Here is a 19679-nt window from a genome sequence, read left to right as displayed (position 1 = left end):
ACGATTACATACATTTTTGGGCCCGAATGTAACGTGATGAAACTAATATGAATTAATGGATTCAGATTTATCAGTACCTTGCTGGAAATTATAAAAGTTTTCTCAATCTGAGAGCCGAGTTAATAAAGATTTAGTAAAAGTTAGGTTATGTTACAATCTCTTTAAAAGAGCTGAATAATAACTTATTTAAGCATAAGTAAATGTTTATTATATCCATTGGATAATCCTTTAAATGTCATATTGAATGAATATCAATGATATATATCAGGTATGGAATATGGAATTGCTATCCCACAATTCACACAGCGATCCATAATTTCAACAGTATCCAATGCAACAATTTCAAGTCAAACGTGTGAGCGATCTTCGGTGTCCAGTGTAGAAGCAATTGTCGTACAAGGCTGGCAGAGTTGGAATCCGTAATAATAAAGCAGTGATCGTTGAAAATATAAAAACAGCCCGATAGATACACACTCAAAATGCGTCGAAGATACAAAACGAGTAGAGCAGAAAAAACCAACAAGCGCCAAAAAATAATTGTATAATCTATGAACAAACGTCATGTCAGCTTACTGTCAAAGCTGTCATCAAAAATACAATCAATTTTAATCGATTTGAAATCGATAATCATATTACTTTGTTAAGTAATAATAGACTTTTTCTTCATTTATGTATATAATCGCAATTAAATCTGGCGTATACCGCACTTGTATACAACAAGTATAAATCGCTCATTTAATTACTTTGCATTAATTACCTAGTGCAATGTTTTTCTTTTTATAATCCTGTAATCGATTAATTAAAGCGATCACACCGCTAAACCGACAAAAACTAACTTTCTCATTTTTCTCTGGTCCCAGAAAAAGGATTGAGGTGATTTTTTATATTCTTATATAAAAAAATATGACAAATTTTTTAGACTACATTCCAAGTTATTACATTTTTGGCCCACGATTTTCCGTCTCCTTTTGACCACATTTATACAAAATATATGTAGGTGATACGAAGTTCACCGGGCTATCTAGTATATGTACATATGTATATGAACATGTACACCTAGTCTTGCCATAAATACTGAGACAAAGGAAAAAATATATTTCTATTGCAAATAACATTTATTACTTTTACAGTGTGTTAGTTTAATACATAAATATAAAACAATTTAAAGTATAAAAAGCTTATTCGAAGGTCTCCATTGGCTGCAATACAGTCCTTTAAACGTTGAGGCCAGCTATCAATAGAAGCACGCACTCTTTCCATAGGAAAATTTTTCACTGCCAATCATACGGATTGTTTTAGGGACTCATGTAATATTTTGTTTATTTTTAATTGTAACAGTATTTATGGCCAGACTAAGTACATACCTACTATTTCGTAGCAGCTGTAACAACCGCTAGCCTAGCCAGTATTCGAAATACAGTACAGTATACAACATCGTTAATAATATATAAATACATAAAAAAGTATAAATATATATACAATATATATCGTAAATATATTTTTAATAACTGACTTTTGGCCGATTTTCATGTATATTTCATATGTTTCAAATACCTTTTGATGGGCTAAAATTTTTCGTTGGTCACTCAGGTATATAAGTTATCTAAAAATAGTTATAAATAGGCATCTACGCATATACCTAATTTAAAGAAGATTCGACAACTTTCTCCAAATATTGTAGATGTCTTATTAAATATTAATTTTATTAACTTACTAGCTGACCCGGCAGACTTCGTAGTGCCTCAATCGATAAATAAAAGACATAAGCTTTTGTATAAAATAAACTTAAAACAAACAAAATGAATCCGTCCGACGGGGGACACATCAAAGGAAAAACAAAATTGTTATTTTTATTTAATTCCGAGCATTTTCATATTTATTTACTTTTTAAATCTTTTCTGGACTTCCACAAATAATTCAAGACCAAAATTAGCCAAATCGGTCCAGCCGTTCTCGAGTTTTAGCGAGACTAACGAACAGCAATTCATTTTTATATAACTAGTCAGGTCATAAGTATTGTCACACAGTAAAAACTTTTCTTTTAGAATGCTGGCCACAAAAAAGTTTATTGAATTCGAATTTCGAATTGTTCATGAAAATAAAAATGTATACTTTTAGAATTTTACTCATTTTTAAATATGGAGTGGACGCTTAAAGAAGGCCGTGTTGCAGTTATTGCGTTGCATCGTTGCGGTTACGCGCCAATTCAAATTTTTAACATACTGAAAAATTTGAATATAACCAAAAGATTCGTTTATCGTACCATCAAACGATACAATGAAGACTCTAGTGTAGATGACAGGTCAAGAAGTGGTCGCCCTCGGTCTGTTAGTACTCCAGCAGTGATAAAAGCTGTGAAGGCGCGAATTCAAAGAAATCCCAAACGTAATCAGAAACTGTTGGCCCTTGAGATGGGGTTAAGCAGAACCACGGTGAAAAGGGTGTTTAATGAAGACTTAGGGCTTCCGGCATATCGAAGAAAAACAGGACATCGTTTGAATGCTCGTCTAATGGACCTGAGACTGAAGAGATGCCGCGCTTTGTTGAAGCGGTACGCGGGAAAAAAATATCGGGAAATTCTTTTTTCGGATGAAAAAATTTTTACCGTAGAAGAGAGCTACAACAAACAAAATGATAAGGTGTACGCACACAGTAGTGAAGAAGCGAGCAACCGTATTCCGCGTGTCCAACGAGGTCATTTTCCATCCTCGCTCATGGTATGGTTGGGAGTTTCTTATTGGGGCTTAACAGAGGTACATTTTTGTGAGAAAGGTATAAAAACGAATACAGTTGTGTATCAAAATACAGTCCTGACGAACCTTGTGGAACCTGTTTCTCATACCATGTTCAATAACAGGCACTGGGTATTCCAACAAGATTCGGCACCAGCTCATAGAGCGAAGAGCACGCAAGACTGGCTGGCGGCGCGTGAAATCGACTTCATCCGGCACGAAGACTGGCCCTCCTCCAGTCCAGATTTGAATCCGTTAGATTGGAGGAAAAGGCGTGCTCAAAGCCTCATCCCAATTTGGAGTCACTCAAGACATCCTTGATTAAGGCAGCCGCCGATATTGACATGGACCTCGTTCGTGCTGCGATAGACGACTGGCCGCGCAGATTGAAGGCCTGTATTCAAAATCACGGAGGTCATTTTGAATAAGCTTTAGTGTCATAAGAATCTATGTTTTGTTAAGTTCATTTTGGTATATGAATGGTTACATAATGAATAAACTTGTTTCAATTATTTTACATGAAACATGTGACAGAATTTATGACCTGACTAGGTATATAGATTTGTTTGTTAATTATAGTAGTATATTTTGATTTGCAATTTTTTTTTATCAATGTAACATGTAATCTTATGTATTTCGAGTAATTAAAGTGTAAGTTTTAAAATTAAAAATTGTATATAAATAATAAAAAAAATATCGAATTCGTGTTTTTTTCGATTTTTTGCATTTTTTGAGAAGCTTTACTATAGTAACTTTTTTTTTTCACCTTCGGAAAGTAGAGATTTCAACGAACAGAAAACATACCAACTCTTTGAAAAAAGCTGATATTTTGACGGGTGAATTTTCGATTGAAAATTAGGGTGCTTTTTCGATATTAATTCAAAATAAGATGAAAAAATAAATATTTCTAATCAAATAAATTACAGCGTATTTGGGACATAAAAAGGTCAGTCTTCACAAAATTTCGTGAAAAAATATGTTTTTTTGAAACGGATAAAAATAAAATACCAAAAACTTATTTTTTTTAATTTTTCACATAAATTTTGAGGTTATGTGAAAAAAGTGTAAATACAAAAGTTTTAGATCTTTTTATTACCTACAACTTTGCCATTTGACTTTTTCCATAGAACTTTTAGTTTTGCCGGAAATCGAGAAAAACCGTTTTTTACCCTTAACCCCCCATCCCCTTCCCAACCTCAGATCGCCCGTAAATTAATTATTTTTCCTTTCATTTTTATAATATTCCCCTCCTTTTCTAATGGGTTTCATCCTACTATTATTTTTTTTGGTTTTAAAAATTATCGACCCTGGTCTACATTGGATTGAGACAGAGGACGGAAATTCATACATCAGATCAATTTCATCTAGGGCCAAAATGCGACTTCCATGAACCACCACTACTTTAGTATATTACCACTACTACTACTACTCGTACTAACCTGTCTGAGTTCCTAATTTATCTCTCCCATTAATACCTACCTACCAATCGTAAACCTGGTAATAGTAGACCCAAAAACAAGAGGCTGATTATATATAAGCGAAAATCAAGAGTAATTATGTACTTTAGATATTAAATTTTCTCATCTTTTTTTCTAACACGACTAGATTTTATTAAAAAATAAAATTTTGTAATTTAGCGCCATCTAAAATGTATCTTTAAATTACAACAATACTGTACAGCGCCATCTATCAAAATCATTAAACAGCACCAACACAACACAAGTGTGAAAACAGTTTTCCATGATTAAACTCACAAAATATTCTATCCAATATCAATAATCGAGTATAAATCAATGATTTAAATGAATGTAGGGTTCTGAATAAGTTAATATGCATTTTGTTCAAAGTTAAATTACGTTGAGGTTTTATTTTATTATTAGCGCTGTCTTGCGTTGATAAAAGTAATTCATTTAGTTTACATCGTCGGTAACAGATGGCAGATCCTTCCATTCATCTAAAGTTGTTAAACTAATATCAATGAGCAAAGCAGTCTTTGTTCCAACAAATACGAAGTACTGAATTTATGTGGATATTATGACATTTTATTGAAACTCGAGGTGGAGTCAGAGGATACGTAAGGTGGCCATAGTTCTTACTATCCGATTCGAGGCTGTATGCGTGTTGGACCTGCGAACAGCACAATCGTGCTTCGTCAGAGGAACCTCGCCGTGAAAACAATACCCTGGGCCAGAAAAGTCAAGCATCTAGGGGTCATCCTGAATAAATCCGTGACCTTCCAACTTTACGTAAGGTCTATGAACAACCGTGCTGCGCTTATCCTCGGGCGACGTAAACCGTTCCTTCGGAATAAGATAATAATACTCGAGAAAACATACAGAGTCCCAATCATGATTTATGTGAGTTTATTTTATTTTATATACTTATTGCGTTAATGGGTGAAGGAGCTCACGGCCCACTTAACGTTGAGTGTTTCTTGGACGAGCAAGTCATCACAGTATGAATACCGCCACCTCCTTTGAGACATGAAGTCCAACTCTCCATTGTATAGTACATATAATAACTGTCCTACTCTTCAAACCAAGCGCATTACTACTTCCTGGCAGGAATAGCAAGGTAGTGGTACCTATCTGTGCGGGTTCACAAGACTACCAACAGTGATTACGCAAATTGTAATTTTTGCGTGTCTGATTACACACGTACACGATGTTACTTGGTCTCTCTCGTTCCATACGAATGTACCGGGCGTCTTATCCTTTAGGCCACGACGACTTTGCGAAGCGAGTTTTGGAAGACTACATCGCCTCAGCGGCGCAGCCACACCGCGGCCCGGCTCACGCAGCAGCCAACCACCGTCTACTGCCGAGAGGCCTAGAAACGTCCTCGCGTGTCCTTCTGCTCAACACTCTGGCTCTCCTTCGGGGTACTTGGGCAGTTGCTAGCCAGCCCTCTCCTCCAGCCGAGCCCTCGAGCTACCCGGGTGGTGGTGCCTGTTAGCTGGGACGGCGTCGTAAGTGTCGACATGATGTCCGCAGTGTACAGAGCCAGGTCCCGGGCGTAGCCAGTTAAGCACGACGTAAAAGCTCCGACCTCGGCGAGTCGTGTTACGGTTTTTGGCTGACCGATCCCACGCTGAGGAGCTTCTCATTTATCATTCGTTATTATATTAAATATTGTATTTACGTAACTATTAATTTTTATGGTAAAATAACAATGTTTGATGTTTTTTTAATTGGTATTGGTATTGGTAAGTACATCGTAATTATTACATTTCCTTAGATGATTCTTGTCCTTCTGAATGTTGCCTGGTGGAAATCGCTCTTAACGACAGGATTGGCCATTGCACTTTTTGTATGTAATTTATTTATTTTGTAATTTATGTATTTGGGTTGCTTTTGTTTATTGGTGGAAAATAAAGAATACTCTACAATCTACCCATTACGGTTGTTTTCAGCTCTTTTTTTTTTGCTTAGATGGATGGACGATTTCACATCCCACCTGGTGTTAAGTGGTTACTGGAGCCCACAGACATCTACAACGTAAATACGCCACCCATCTTGAGATATAAATTCTAAGGTCCCAAGTATAGTTACAACGGCTGCCCTACCCTTCAAACCGAAACGCATTGCTGCTTCACGGCAGAAACAGGCAGGGTGGTGGTACCTACCCGCGCGGACTCACAAGAGGTCCTACCACCAGTAATTACGCAAATTATAACTTTGCGGGTTTGATTTTTATTACACGATTTGTTAAGTACGTGGGTATTTCATTAGAAAAATTGGTATCCGCCTCGGATTCGAACACCGATGCATCGCTCAACACGAATCCACTGGATGTCTTATCCTTTAGGCCACGACGAATTCTTTAAAGACGTTTAAAGAAGAAAATATCAAAGCGCTCCGGAAGGCATGGACCAGGCTTCATTCCCGGGTCATCTGATTATGACCATCATCCCAGGAACGGTGGTAATAACGAAATACCGAGAGCATTCCAAACAAGACTTTCAGGCACTCTCCTTGAAATTTATGGATCAAAGAGGCAAATTTTGATAATGTTTTAAATATTACCCCGAACTTTCCACCGCGCTGCGTAGGGAGAATGATTTAAAAATAAAACGCAAGGCACACAGGCAACGATTTTATTTCGTCAACCATTTAAAAAAGTCTAACATAACCGTGTACCGTGTACACAACGTTATCAAAATATAAATATGTAGACCCAGATACGGCCGCGATCAAACACATTCACGCAACGCACTCACTAAACCTAGACGCACACACACACGCTCAAATACAGTCGCGCACACTAGTATTAACACTAAACAATTTATATATTAATAAATTCGTCTCTTTGCTACTATTCTTACTATCATAATACTATACACAAGTTAGTTTTATGTCATTTTTAACACGTCAAGAATGTTATGTACAGTGTAGCTAAACTATTCTTATATTTTCTTTGACTCTAATTTGAAAATTGCTACATTTTGAATACATATTATATTGAACTGATAACGTAATATTTATTCGGCTCTGATGTACCCAGTCGATACAATTTAATACTATGCGTTATGCTTTCACTGGGTTATGGTGCGGGTAATCGTGGTGATGATATAACTCGCGGCCCACTCACCGGACGCGACGTGTTGTTCTATTTAATATCTACCCAATTCCTATTTTCAAAAATTAGTTTACAAGTGTCGCTTAACAAAGCTCAAAATAAATACTATATCCACCCACTAACTCGGTCCTTAATCATTTCACATCGACTTTCTATAAAGGATATCCGTAAAGTAACAATATTTTTAAAAGAACATTTACGAATGTTTTTGAAAAAATATTATTATAGGTGTTCTCCTTTTTTAGCATTACGTCAGCGGCCCTTAGTAGAGGGCTATTTTTAGCCATGTTCATTACTTTTTATTCAGATTAATATTACATTTATCATTTATGGCTGATTTATTCAAGAAAACTGTTTAATTGCATACAAAATAAACGACTAAAGTTAACTTGAATGAACTGATGACACGATAAGTATTGAAAAGTCAAACATATCGAATGATGACTGAGACCTCATTAGGGAGCGACGGCTGCCTCTCAGTTGACTTATAATATTAGCAATTTGTATTCTATCGTGTGTGTTACAGAAACTATTCTTGTGTATTTTTGAAATCGCAGCTTAAAAGAGAAGTTCTATCGAGCGATGCGATTGTATGTTGAAATCTGGCAGATAAACATCAGTTTTTGCCGTCAGTCATCAGTCTATAACGCGTTTTCACGAATAATTTCCGCTATTCAATCAATGAATAACATCGCGCAATAAATTCAGCACTCAATACAAAAACCGCCTTATAAAATAAGGCTTTATTCAGAGGATTAAATATCTTTCTGTCCCTACACGAGTTCTGGTTTATGGCTACGATAAATCGTAATACTATAAGAACAAATATATTTTTAGGCCACACTTGTATTGAATAGAAAGCACTAGCGAATATGAATGTGTTGGTTAAGTAGGTGTCTTTGGTCAATAACTATGACGTTGGCACTCGAATTCACCTCATAAATTCTCTTAAAAATACACAATTAAAAGTTCATTCCTTAGTCACTAGATAAAATATTAAATCTTATAAGAGAGTTTTGTTCTCGCCTGTACTTATTTATCAAATTTTTTGAGTTTCCATTCGGAAACTTACGTATTATGCCGAGCTTGAGCTTGTAGCATTTAAAATTCCTACTTGAACTATATTCATAATATTAAGTAACTAATACGATATTTTCCGTATTTAATTTTGTCTGAACGCTGATTCAAGTAGTCTCCTTGTTGACAAGTTGCTTCAAAATATTTTATAAAATATGGAAATTATCGTAATAATAACGTTGTTGTATTCCTGTTTGTACATTTGCCACGCTACATGTGTCTACAGTCTACACTAGTCCTGTGTGCAGGTGGTGCCGTGCGGCGTGGTTAGGGCGGTCGGTAGTGGGAGGGAACGCCCGACGAGCCTCTGTCTAACGTTGGTATCCTATAAATTGAATAAGTAGAGTAATCAAAATATTTCTGTCATAGCGATCTTGACAAGAGTGATGAAATATCAAAGAAGTAAGATTCTTAGGATTTAGAAATTACAAACTACGGCTAGTACCTTACATGATTATGAAAAAAAGATTAATTAATAAAATAGGTATTGTGAGAAGAAAGAGCCAGCTCATTGTGCAGATATCAAGCGGGATTCAAGTATAGTTCATTTTACATTTGTATGGAGTGGAGCAGTAGGCGCCGCGGCGCTGCACGATTATGACTCTTCTTCCACATCGACCGAGCGTCATACAGAGCGCTCTGAAACTTGCAAGTCGAGACACTAACTACGAACAGAACAAGCCTTCAGATAACGATATAAGAAGCGTGTAAATAATGCGATGACGTCACGAAAAGGAAATATACATAAGCATTAGTTGGCGTGGACATCAGTGGCCGTGCAGTGAGGAGAAGCGGACTCGGAGCGCAAGCCGATATGTAGTACAGGAGCGCGGTGCCGGGGAGGAAGAGACCAGGGAGAAGAGGGGAGTACTCACATATCGGCTTGGTGTCTGGGGGCGGGCAGCAGCAGCAGCGGCGCACTCCCTGCGCCGCCGGCCGCCTCCACCGCCGCGTACAGCGGAGGCAGCACCTTGTGTGCCTCCACTGCGGACACCACACACGTTACACACGGACCACACGCACGCACAGCGGGCACTGCGCCGGGGCTACCTACCGGAGAGCGAGCCACCCGGAGGCCGCGCCACGCCGCCGTGTGCGCCGCCCATGCTCTTCGGTTTCCGCTTCCGGGTCTGAATGCCGTCCTTCTTCATGCTGAGGGGCCGGTTCACCTGCAACACGACGTGCGCTCAGCACCGCGGACATTCACCGACTCGCAGACACAGAACACCCTGCCGTCTCCTATCATCCTTTAAACAAGCCTATCTGCTAGCTGAAGAGATAATTGATAAAAGATTATTTATCTCATTATGAATATTCGTGACCGCGATGATAATTCTCTATCAGTCGGTAGCCCCACGTTTTATCTCGCGAGATTAGATGAGACCCTGTGTTTTGATTTTTTATACAGGCCCAATATTTGCCGAGGAGTTCCCTGATAACCGGCAGCACCGGTCTCCGATTAGATACCTGCCGCGTGTGTCGCTAATCAGCATAACATTACTATCGATGCACAATCGCTGCGTCGCGGTGATATTCCTCACTATCTAGCGCTTCGCAGATTGCACACTATCACTCCGCTCCTCGTTCATGAGAAGTTCAGTATTGGTGAGGTGAAGTTGATGAGCACAGTGATGTCTTACGTTGTGCAGCTTGAAGTAGAGGCCGCACGCGTTGCAGACCGGCTCGCCGTTGTTGTTCCGTCTCCAGAGCGTGGTGTTGGTGGTGCGGCAGTTCGCGCAGGTCACCCCCATGCGTCGGTTCCCGTTGCTCGGCTGCCATGACACAATTAACCCATAAGCATTTAGATTTAGCACATATTACCATTAGCAAGATATACTGTTATAAACTCACTAAGGCCTGTTGTGGCTTCGCTTTTTGGCCTTTGAGAGGCGGTCGATTAACTCCGTTGATCCTGGTGTAGAGGCCGCACGCGTTGCATAGGTAGTGGCCGGTGCCGTCGCGGCGCCACAGCGGCGTGGTCGCGGCCGCGCAGTTCACGCACTCCTTCACCTCACCCATGCCGGCCATGCCTGAACAGTCGACAGCTTCATTAGAAAACCAGCAAGAGAAAAGCTTTGGTAGAAGCGATGTATTACAAAAACTTACTAGGATCGAAGCCGTCATCAATAGGAAGTAAGTTATGTGCGGGCCAAGCCTGGGTCGGGGCCGGGTAGCCTTCTACCAACAACCCACCCTCGTACCCAGACACGGGGACGTATTCCACGCCCCCACTTTGTCCGAGGTAGTGTTCTCCCCCGACTTTGTACTGAACCGTGTTGCCGTGTGTATACAATGTTACCTGTCATCAAAGAGTTTCAATAGAGTTTTATTAAATTTTTAATTCGTAAATTACCAAAACTATTTCACGACACAGTGGTTATAATTTAATGAATAAAAGTCTTACTTGTTGGGAATTAGGGCTGGGCGGGGCTTCATATACAGTCTGTGACTGTGGCACCACGGAGCCGTAGACCACGTGAGCACCGCGCGTCGTCAGCGAGGAGGAGGAGAGCGTCGGGTCGCTGCGGTACAGCAGCTGTCCCGGCGGCGACTCGTCCCCGCGGCCCGCCGGCGCCGACGGTCCCGAGCCTCCCCCGTACAGCGTCAAGAGCTCCTTGTTACTGCCTCCGTAAGCACTGTAGCTGGTGCCGCCGTACTGTGGGCTTTGTCCAGCATATGCATATCCACCGTGGACGGAGGTAACGGGCTGCAAGCTGGCGTACGTGGTGGGGCGCGGCTCGGGCTCACCGCGCGTTTCGTACTTCACTTGTTGATACGCCACGCCGACCGACTGTTGGTTATTTAATGAAGTCGTTTGGATCATCTCCAGTGCGGTCGAGGCGGCCACTTGTTCGCCAAGCACGGCCGCATATTGTCGGCCGTCTACGGGGCCAGCTTCACTGGTTGCAGCGTAAGCTTGAAGTTCGCTTTTATCTTTGTGAGACAAAAAGGCCTCATGCGCTGGATCTTCTCCTTCCCCCTCTTGAGATACGATCACATGATGGGGCGCTCCGTAACGCAAGGCGAGTCCGCGACCGTAAGCGGGTCTCTGAGGTGCTCGGGTATACTGCACTGGGAGTCGTTTATCTACAGGGATCGGTGACTGCATGGATCTGTAGGGTTCTTGCTTGAAGGCGAGATACCTCGCGGTCTCTGCTTCTGCTAGCCTCAGCCGTTCTTCGTCATAATGCTGCTGTTGCAGCTCTCTGGTTTCTGCGCTCTCCTCCAGCTTGGGCGCGTACTGTTGCATCTGTTGCTCGTGTTCCAGCTGGGAGTGCTCGGGCGGCTCGTCCTTGACGCCGTCGTCGTTTCCGACGTCGCCTGCGTCGTCAGTGGTGATGTGTCCGGCGGCGGTGATGGTGCGCACGGTGCGCCGCGACGTGATCACGGACTGTGCCTGCGGCGAGTGCTCGTGCGCGGCACCCTGCTGCTCGGGGGCGGCAGACACGGCCTCGGCGGCGACGGCCTCGCTGTTCTGTTCGCTCTCGTGTCTCTCTTCGTTCTTGACGAGCTGCAAGGCTTCGACTGCATGGCTGTTTTCTTCCTCTCGACGTTCGTCGCTCGCTCGCACTATTTGACCCACGTTGTCCATGTCGACTGCTAGAATGACAAACGTGTCCTACATAAGTCTGAATAATGATCCGCATAGGAAGTAATGACTATAAATGGCGTAGGATCTTTAAATGTTCGCTTGGTTTTTGAGCTATTGTGTAAGCAAACTAAAGGTTACATTTATGGAGCGGAAGAGTCGGGCCGACAGCCCGACGCGGATGCGGCGAGCAAATAGGAACAAGTCCGTTCGTAGAGGACGGGCGGCGCCGCGGCGCGTGCCTCGACACTAACATATTACTGCTCTGTTACAAACTAGTTGTTTCGTTACACAATACACGTCGTGGAACTATGAACTCTGCTTTTGTGGATTCAAATACTGCCTGAACTGCCTGAAGTAAATCTTTGTTTTGTATGACCGTTCAGGGTAGAGACTCTTAATAATAATGCTCTATCAATCCAATAACACAATATTTAGCGTCTCTCATTGCTGGACCGAGGGTCGTAGGTTCAATTCCCACACCTGGCAAATATTCGTGTAACAAACGGATTTGGTTGCTCTGTTTCTATGTGTACCTATATATTTAAACGTATATAAGTATATGTCGTTGGGTCCTCGGTGCCTATAGTACCTACAGGAAGTCCGGCGCGAGGTGCCCGTGTGTGATTTGTCTTCGATTACGGAATTTAGTTTAAACTTTTAATGTAGCCGTTTATCCTTTACATTCAGCTAATAATTTATTTAGCTACCTACATTTACTTTTTTGCTACTTGAATTTTTGAGTACGCCATTATTATTTTTTGCTTATATTTGTGGATGAGCTCACGGCCCGCCTGGTGTTAAGCGGTTACCGGAGCCCATAGAAATCTACTATGTAAATGCCGCCACGTACCTTGAGATATAAGTTCTAAGGTCTCAGTATAGTTACAACGGCTGCCCCACCCTTCAAACCGAAACGCATTACTGCTTTACGGTAGAAATAGGCAGAGTGGTACCTACCCGTGTGGACTCACAAGAGGTCCTACCACCAGTAATTACGCAAACTATAATTTTGCAGTTTTTACTACAAGATGTTATTCCTTAAGCATAAGCAGTCTATTAATAATACGCCACTCCGACCACTAACTGAAACTACTACTAATGACACCTCACATGTTGCAATCTGGCGAAAGACTTAGGTCGTAAATAGTGTCAAATAATGAGACTTATATACGCTAGGGAAATACCAATAAAAACTAATAGGGTAGTTAAATTAAACCGTCTTTTTAGCCTAACGGATGGGCAAGTGTATGGAGTGTCACTGCAAACAGATATTATTGAACAATAATTCATGAACCAGAATGACTAAGCGCACGCTCAAAGCTCTGCTAAACTTCTCAAAAAACCAACAACAACGAAGTTTTAATTTTCCTGCTGGGGAGTGACAGAGACAGAGTGATATCTTGGCGACAACGAGTGAAAATATCAGCTCTAATGTATCAAGATACTATTTTCAAAAAAGCATTTAACTTAATAGAAGGTAGTTAGCGATAATGTGTTCCGTAACCAAGAATAGTCCTTCCGCTAAAACTCGGCACCGGGACGCAAAGCTCGATGCACACAAACGTGACCCGAAGGAACCTAATATTCGTGACTTCGACAAAGCTAAAGATTAGCCATAGTCTAGCCCTAGCACTTAGCCAAGACAAACAAACATAACACCAAACAAAAAGGATTGTGTGTCCCGTGTGTTTTAGTTAAGTGCAAATAGCCAAATGAGCACAAACAAGCTTTCCTGTAGAAAAATAATATTTATACCAAGGCTATCTACTGTTATCGAACGTCTGGTGCCCGTGGTAGGCAGGACGATCACGGTGCGCCACGAGTCGTAACTATGACAATTTTACGATATTAAAAGCTGTAGATCATCACACTAGCAAGTTGAACACGAGAACTGAATGTGACGATGAGCAATCATTTGCAAACAAACTACTCAGAGGCGGGGGTTGTTAGTCCTCCGACCCCGTGATCTCCGCCTCACCGCCAACAACAACATTATATCGATAAACCTCGGTGTGGAGTGTCGGAGTGCGCGCCTCGTGAGCCGCCACGCTTTTACTAAACTTTGGAATCCAGCTGCTGCACCTGCGGAACACAGCTTGCCGACGCACTGGAAGCGTCAGTTCTGAGGTGTGCTCACGAGCCACCTGGTGTTAGATCATGTTAGCTCAGAAGCACATAGGTATCGCAACTTGAATGTCGCCATACACGTTGCGACATGTGTTTGTTGTGTAATTGTTGTATAAGATGCGGATTTATCAGACCGGGTCGCATAGATTGTTCGCGGCAGTAATAAGCAGAGCACTGGCACCTAAGCGTGTTGAATCACAATATGTTTAAATCTAAAATAGCGAGACACCTGTTATACTATTTCGAGAATTTGTGTATATCCGACGACACGGTTAAATCTTTTGTGACCTGTTAATTGTTGTAGATTATAGCAGAGCCCTTAATGGTTAGGAAGATTATTTAAGAATTCTGACTGGAGTCTTGTTTGTTCTCTATATTACATTTCTCTATTAGGCTATGAAGTTAGAACAGATGTCCTAAACAGAAACTTAATTTACTCGTCAGGGGAACAGTTAGCTGTTATCTGCCGCCGAATATTTTTTTTCGAATTTTTCGATAGAAAAAGTAATTAGCCTTTCACCACAACTCCGTCCGCGAATACTACGTTACATTATGTCGCATTGGCAGACACCCGTGTTTAGCGGTAGAATTAAAAATAACTAATATTCTTTCCATACCAAATGTTATGAGTCTGTTCAGTAGGTACTTTATGCGCGAAAGCGTAATGGACAGACAGAGTGACATTGTATTAATAACATTGATTGCCATGTTACTTATAAAATGTAATACAGTATAGAAATAAATTCCAAAAATCCTTAAAACACGATATTTTTATGATAAATTAGTACATTCGGCTCTAAACTAATCTGTCTAACTAACCTGTATGTGTAAAAACTACCTGAGAATCCGTTCAATAGTTCCGGAGATGTGCGCAAACAAACAGACTGACCGAAGTCTTCGAGTTTGAAACTCGCTAAATTTTTATGTTATTGTTCTTAAGCTACCGTTTTCGTTTTTAATTACGTATGTTCGATGTACAGACAGACCGTTACTGTTACTACTGTTGTATAATATGCTTTGAATGTTGATAGTGTTGATTAAAATATGCCGTCTCATTAAAACTCATTAAATCATTCAGAAGGCCGCGTTGAGTAAAGTGGATTTACTGTAAGTGATATCAGTCACATAAACGATGCACAGCAATTAATTATTAGAGAGAAGGTCTCGCGCTGCGCCGCCTCCGCTCCGTCGGCCCTCTCATCGTAAGTACGGTGGAGCACGTCAGCTGTCAACGGTGTGTACCTACAATACATACATCTAGCAACAGTTATACGGAGCGTGTTTCAGCATCGAATTAACGATCTTCTGTCGACGAGGCACGAGCGACGCGACGCTGCTACAAGACGAGGCTAATGTTCACAACAAACGTGTAATTTACTTAAATTAATAATTATAAAATAATTTCATTGTTATCAGTGTCAGTTCACTTAAAGAATATCACGTACGAGGTGTTTCACACACCTGGGGCTCTAATTCTATTGGACACTAATTAATATTTTAGTTACAAAGTTTACATCATTGTTACGATATCCTTAAACGTTTGGACATCAAAAAGAGCTTTACGTTACTATAATAGCTTAGTAAGTTACTTAGTAACTAAATTCTACAAGTAGAGAAGCTATACAAAATAACTCTCGTCTCTGGGGTAAAATAGACGTTCAATAAAACTATGAACACTATTATTCTTAAGCTCTTCCATATAGGCAGGTATTTTTTATCATTTTTTTTGCTTAGTTGGGTGGACGAGCTCACAGCCCACCTGGTGTTAAGTGGTTACTGGAGCCCACAGACATGTACAACGTAAATGCGCAACCCACCTTGAGATATAAGTTCTAAGATCTCAGTATAGTTACAACGGCTGCCCTACCCTTCAGACCAAAACTCATTACTGCTTCACGGCAGAAATAGGTAAGGCGGTGGTACCTACCCGCGCGGACTTCCTACCACCAGGTATATACCTACATTATATCTGTAATGCACTATTGAGGTCGACAAACATCGGTTGGAGCTGACGGAGATCGCGACGTAAATCCGGTCCATCACTCTGTGACACACAGACTGAGTCTCTCTTCCGTGGCAATGTTTAAGGATTTTCCTTGAAGTACATGATTACTTTGTGACAAATGCATATCTAGAAACCCGAAATTATTCTATCACCACGTAAGACTGCAGTCATCCACAATGAGGCAGTTGTGAAAGCGAGCTATACAAAAATAAGTAATATCACAAGGAGAGAGAGAGATGATCCAACCCTCGCGCTTCGTGTGCTGTGCTGTGCGTGAGCTAGTGAGTGGAGGCGGCGTGTCCACGTGACGTCACCACGACCTCTCACTGGAGCAGTCTGTGCCGCCCCGCGAGCATCTTCACTTTAGCTAAATACTGAAAAACGGATGGACATATAGACAATTCTTTTTGATAATCGCAATAGTCATCATGTTGATTAGACCCGGGTTCAGCACCTAGGCATAAATTCCCCAAACAAAAATTTACCTATAAAAAAGTACTAATGCGCGTTTGGGGGTAGTGGCGGTATAATTCATCAAAGCTTCCTACTAAATGTCACCAGCGTTACTGCAGATAGTTACTGTGAGGAACTGGGCACAATGATAGAGTAGCTCGTCAATATCCGTCCAGCCGTGGTGACTGGCTCGTCGCAGCTGCTACTACGCGACAAAAATCCACCTCATACGGCACAACGGATGGCCTCTAACGGTTGCGTCATCCACTCTACTCCTCATACCCTACTTTGAGACACTTCTACTGATTCCATAGCTTGGACAACTTATTGACAGAGGAAAAATTCAATACCCGAGAGGAAGCACAAAATACCTTTGAAGAGTTTGTTGGCTCCCATACACATGACTTCTTCAAGAAGGTAATTGACTAATTACCACTACGCTGACAGAAATAAAACATATTTAAAATAATTATTATCGGTAGGCAGCGGCTTGGCTCTGCCCCTGGCATTGCTGAAGTCCATGGGCGACGGTAACCACTCACCATCAGGTGGACCGTATGCTCATTCTGCGTACAAGAGCAATAAAAAAAGACTAACTAATCAGTGATGCTATGATCATGTCGCATGCGAATAATCATGTCTTGTCATGCATGCTTAATTTTATATATTTTTGTTTCTTTTCTTTCATAAATTTCTTTCACTGCTAAATGGCTCAGCCGGTGTTAAACTTCTACCCAACCACATAGACGTGATCAGGCTACCTGAGACGTGAGGTTCGCATCTCGGTTGTATTGTATTATAACTGCTGCCCCAGTCTTCGAGCCAGAGGACCTGACGGCTTCGCGGCAGAAATGGGCATAAAAAATTCGGTTAGATCTTACTTAATTTAAATTTCGAAAACTAATCGAAAACCCAAATTGATTTGAATAAAGAACTCTTATTCTATTTGAAAATAGAGAGATAGTATGTTGGCCGTACTACCAAATAGGTAATTACATTTCTTCAAGACGTGGTTTTATTCACACATTTAGGATAGGATGGATATCAAAGAGATGGCGGCGGCTCGTTGAGCCAGCAGGCGGCATGCACATGAAGCGAGGTCATTTTTTCAAACAATATTTTAAATGCTTAATATTGTTACAAAAAACCATAAGCAGTGGTCATCATTCTTGGTTTAGTTTGGAACCTCATATTCAGGTTGTTGTGGAACGGATAGAGTTTTTATGAATGTGATGTTAAAATGAAGTGTTGCCGTTTATAAAATACAATGAATCACCGGTCACCGGCCTCCTCGAGCTCGTCGGTTACGACGAAAGAGTTCTACGAGCGAACTAACCCATAGACACAGCTCATCGAGTTTCTCACCGGATCGCGATCCGATCCGGTGGTAGATTTTGCGAAGCACTGCTTTTGCTATTGCTATTCTTAGCAAATTTTCTCAGGTTGAGCACGTGAGCTCACCTATCCGGCCGGGCGTAACTGGAATAGCCTCTCAGGGTACCAGCGAATAGGTAGGGGAAAAAGCGATTAATACATGCATAAGCTGAGCGCCACCAGCCCGACCCGGATGACACTTTAGTCAGTTGATAGCGACAGAGGCTGGAAGACTCTTTCCACGAAAGACTACGTTTCGTTGCATTTATTTGAATACGTAATTTATGTCTTATGGTGCGTTACGCGCACAGACTCTGTGGCCTACTCTGGCACCAGAATAGAATTGTTCAAAGTTGTAAAGAGGATTTAAAGTTGAGTAAAAAAGTTAACATAATAGAAATGAAATCTTGAATTCCCGTGTATTCATTGTAAATCACTGAAAATGGTCTAACTTAATGAAAAATGTGCTCTAAGTACAAACACGCTGAAGCAAGCGTCGGCCGCAGCTCGCTGGAGGGTCGGCTCCGACGAGGACGGACCAACGGAGGCGGTTGTTATCATATCGTCACTTAAAATTATCTCATTTAAATAAGTACACTTTAAGAATAGTCAATTGTCTTACCCCGGACTGCGGGTTAGAGTGATTCTAAATAACTCACCTGCGTACCAGCGCGCGCTGCGTTTTCAAGGGTTACACAGAGTATCAGCGGCAGGTTCCAAGCACGTTTGTATCATTTAATCCAGAAGGCACTAGCGCATTTCGAAACGAAGCTACAAGAACGATCGGCGAAAAAAAAAAAAAAAATAGAGTTGAGAGTGCGATATGATGTGTGCGCCGGTATCGCGGACTGAATCTACTGTTATCAGATAGCGGCGACGGCGGAGGAGTGGTGCGGGGTGGTGCGGAGCGCGGCGGGGTGAGCGCGGCGGGCGAGCGCTCATTGGCGGCGCCGCCCCACGTGCGCGCCCGCCTCGACCTCGAGCGCCTACACGCTGCAGCGCTGGCCCGTGTCCGCCGGCGCCGCGCCGGACAGAATGGGGAATTTCTATTAATTACTTTACACGATCCAACTAATCTTAGATAGTTACTTGAAGCACATAAACATCACAGCCGCTCGCTTTGAGATCTCAGGTCAATTCTTTATAGCTTTGAACTAAATAACTACTCCACTCTCGATAGGAATCAGGGAGTAACAGAAGGAACCGGGTGGATCGGGCCCGTCTACTCATATTCATAAGTCATCCAACAACATAATTAAAGTTTCTTTATTAGTATTCAAATTAGTTATATTTAATCTTAATGTGTATTTTTCAATCAACACTGATAAAATCACGGCGATGAATGACAACGTCGCGTTCAACTCTTGAATGTAGACTTGATTATGTTTGTACTGGTACGTCGCCGGGGTCAGGCCGAGGAGTCTCCGGCTGCGTGCGAGTCGTGCGACCTGCGCGTTCGGGACGCGCCCGCCCGCTCAGTGCATACGTTACAAATGCTGACACCGAACAACCATCGACCCGGCACTATTATATTCAACTGACAAGGGTAAGTGTACAGGTAGAGTAGTAAGTAGCCTAGAGTAGTGCAGCATAGACCGGAGTCGAGCCGCCGCGCTGTCCACTGGAGCGTCCGTATTGCTAACGATCAGTATCACTACATCGCTTACCTTATCTATCCGCCTACACTCTTCACTCAACACTCTACACGAATGAAAATAAATAACCTAGGATAAAAGTAATT

At 41.7% G+C, this 19679-nt stretch overlaps 1 protein-coding gene across 4 annotated transcripts; it reads right to left on the bottom strand.

Annotated features, from left to right (window-relative positions):
- Window positions 1-6814: 6814 nt before the first annotated feature.
- Window positions 6815-18961, bottom strand: LOC114249219 (uncharacterized). 4 transcript variants are annotated; one of them, XR_016324186.1, is made up of 9 exons: window positions 18598-18958; window positions 10792-11987; window positions 10494-10686; window positions 10239-10417; window positions 10028-10159; window positions 9442-9556; window positions 9263-9371; window positions 8941-9052; window positions 6815-8712 (listed from the first exon to the last, which is right to left on the bottom strand). XR_016324186.1 is itself a non-coding variant. In XM_028182705.2 (8 exons), exons 2-8 carry the CDS (start codon window positions 11977-11979, stop codon window positions 8655-8657), a joined length of 1974 nt encoding a protein of 657 aa, XP_028038506.2. In that variant the 5' UTR covers window positions 11980-11984; window positions 18598-18961; the 3' UTR covers window positions 6815-8654. The 4 variants fall into 4 exon arrangements, 3 of the variants coding, with proteins under 3 accessions (XP_028038506.2, XP_089589016.1, XP_089589017.1); XM_028182705.2 differs by lacking the exon at window positions 8941-9052 and having other exon boundaries at window positions 10792-11984; window positions 18598-18961; XM_089732890.1 differs by lacking the exon at window positions 8941-9052.
- Window positions 18962-19679: the final 718 nt, after the last annotated feature.

Source organism: Bombyx mandarina, chromosome 15, assembly GCF_030267445.1.
Source record: "Bombyx mandarina strain Sakado chromosome 15, ASM3026744v2".
Classification (NCBI taxonomy): Eukaryota; Metazoa; Arthropoda; class Insecta; order Lepidoptera; family Bombycidae; genus Bombyx; species Bombyx mandarina.
Note: the sequence above shows the minus strand (reverse complement) of the source record. Positions and strands in the feature narration are given on the sequence as shown.

Excerpts from the sequence above, each read along its gene's own strand:
- LOC114249219 (XM_028182705.2), bottom strand. The coding sequence starts at position 11,979 with ATGGACAACGTGGGTCAAATAGTGCGAGCGAGCGACGAACGTCGAGAG. Across the intron at positions 10,687-10,791 it reads CCAGCCCTAATTCCCAACAA|GTAACATTGTATACACACGG; the intron begins GTAAGACTTTTA and ends CTTTGATGACAG. Across the intron at positions 10,418-10,493 it reads TGATGACGGCTTCGATCCTA|GCATGGCCGGCATGGGTGAG; the intron begins GTAAGTTTTTGT and ends TCGACTGTTCAG.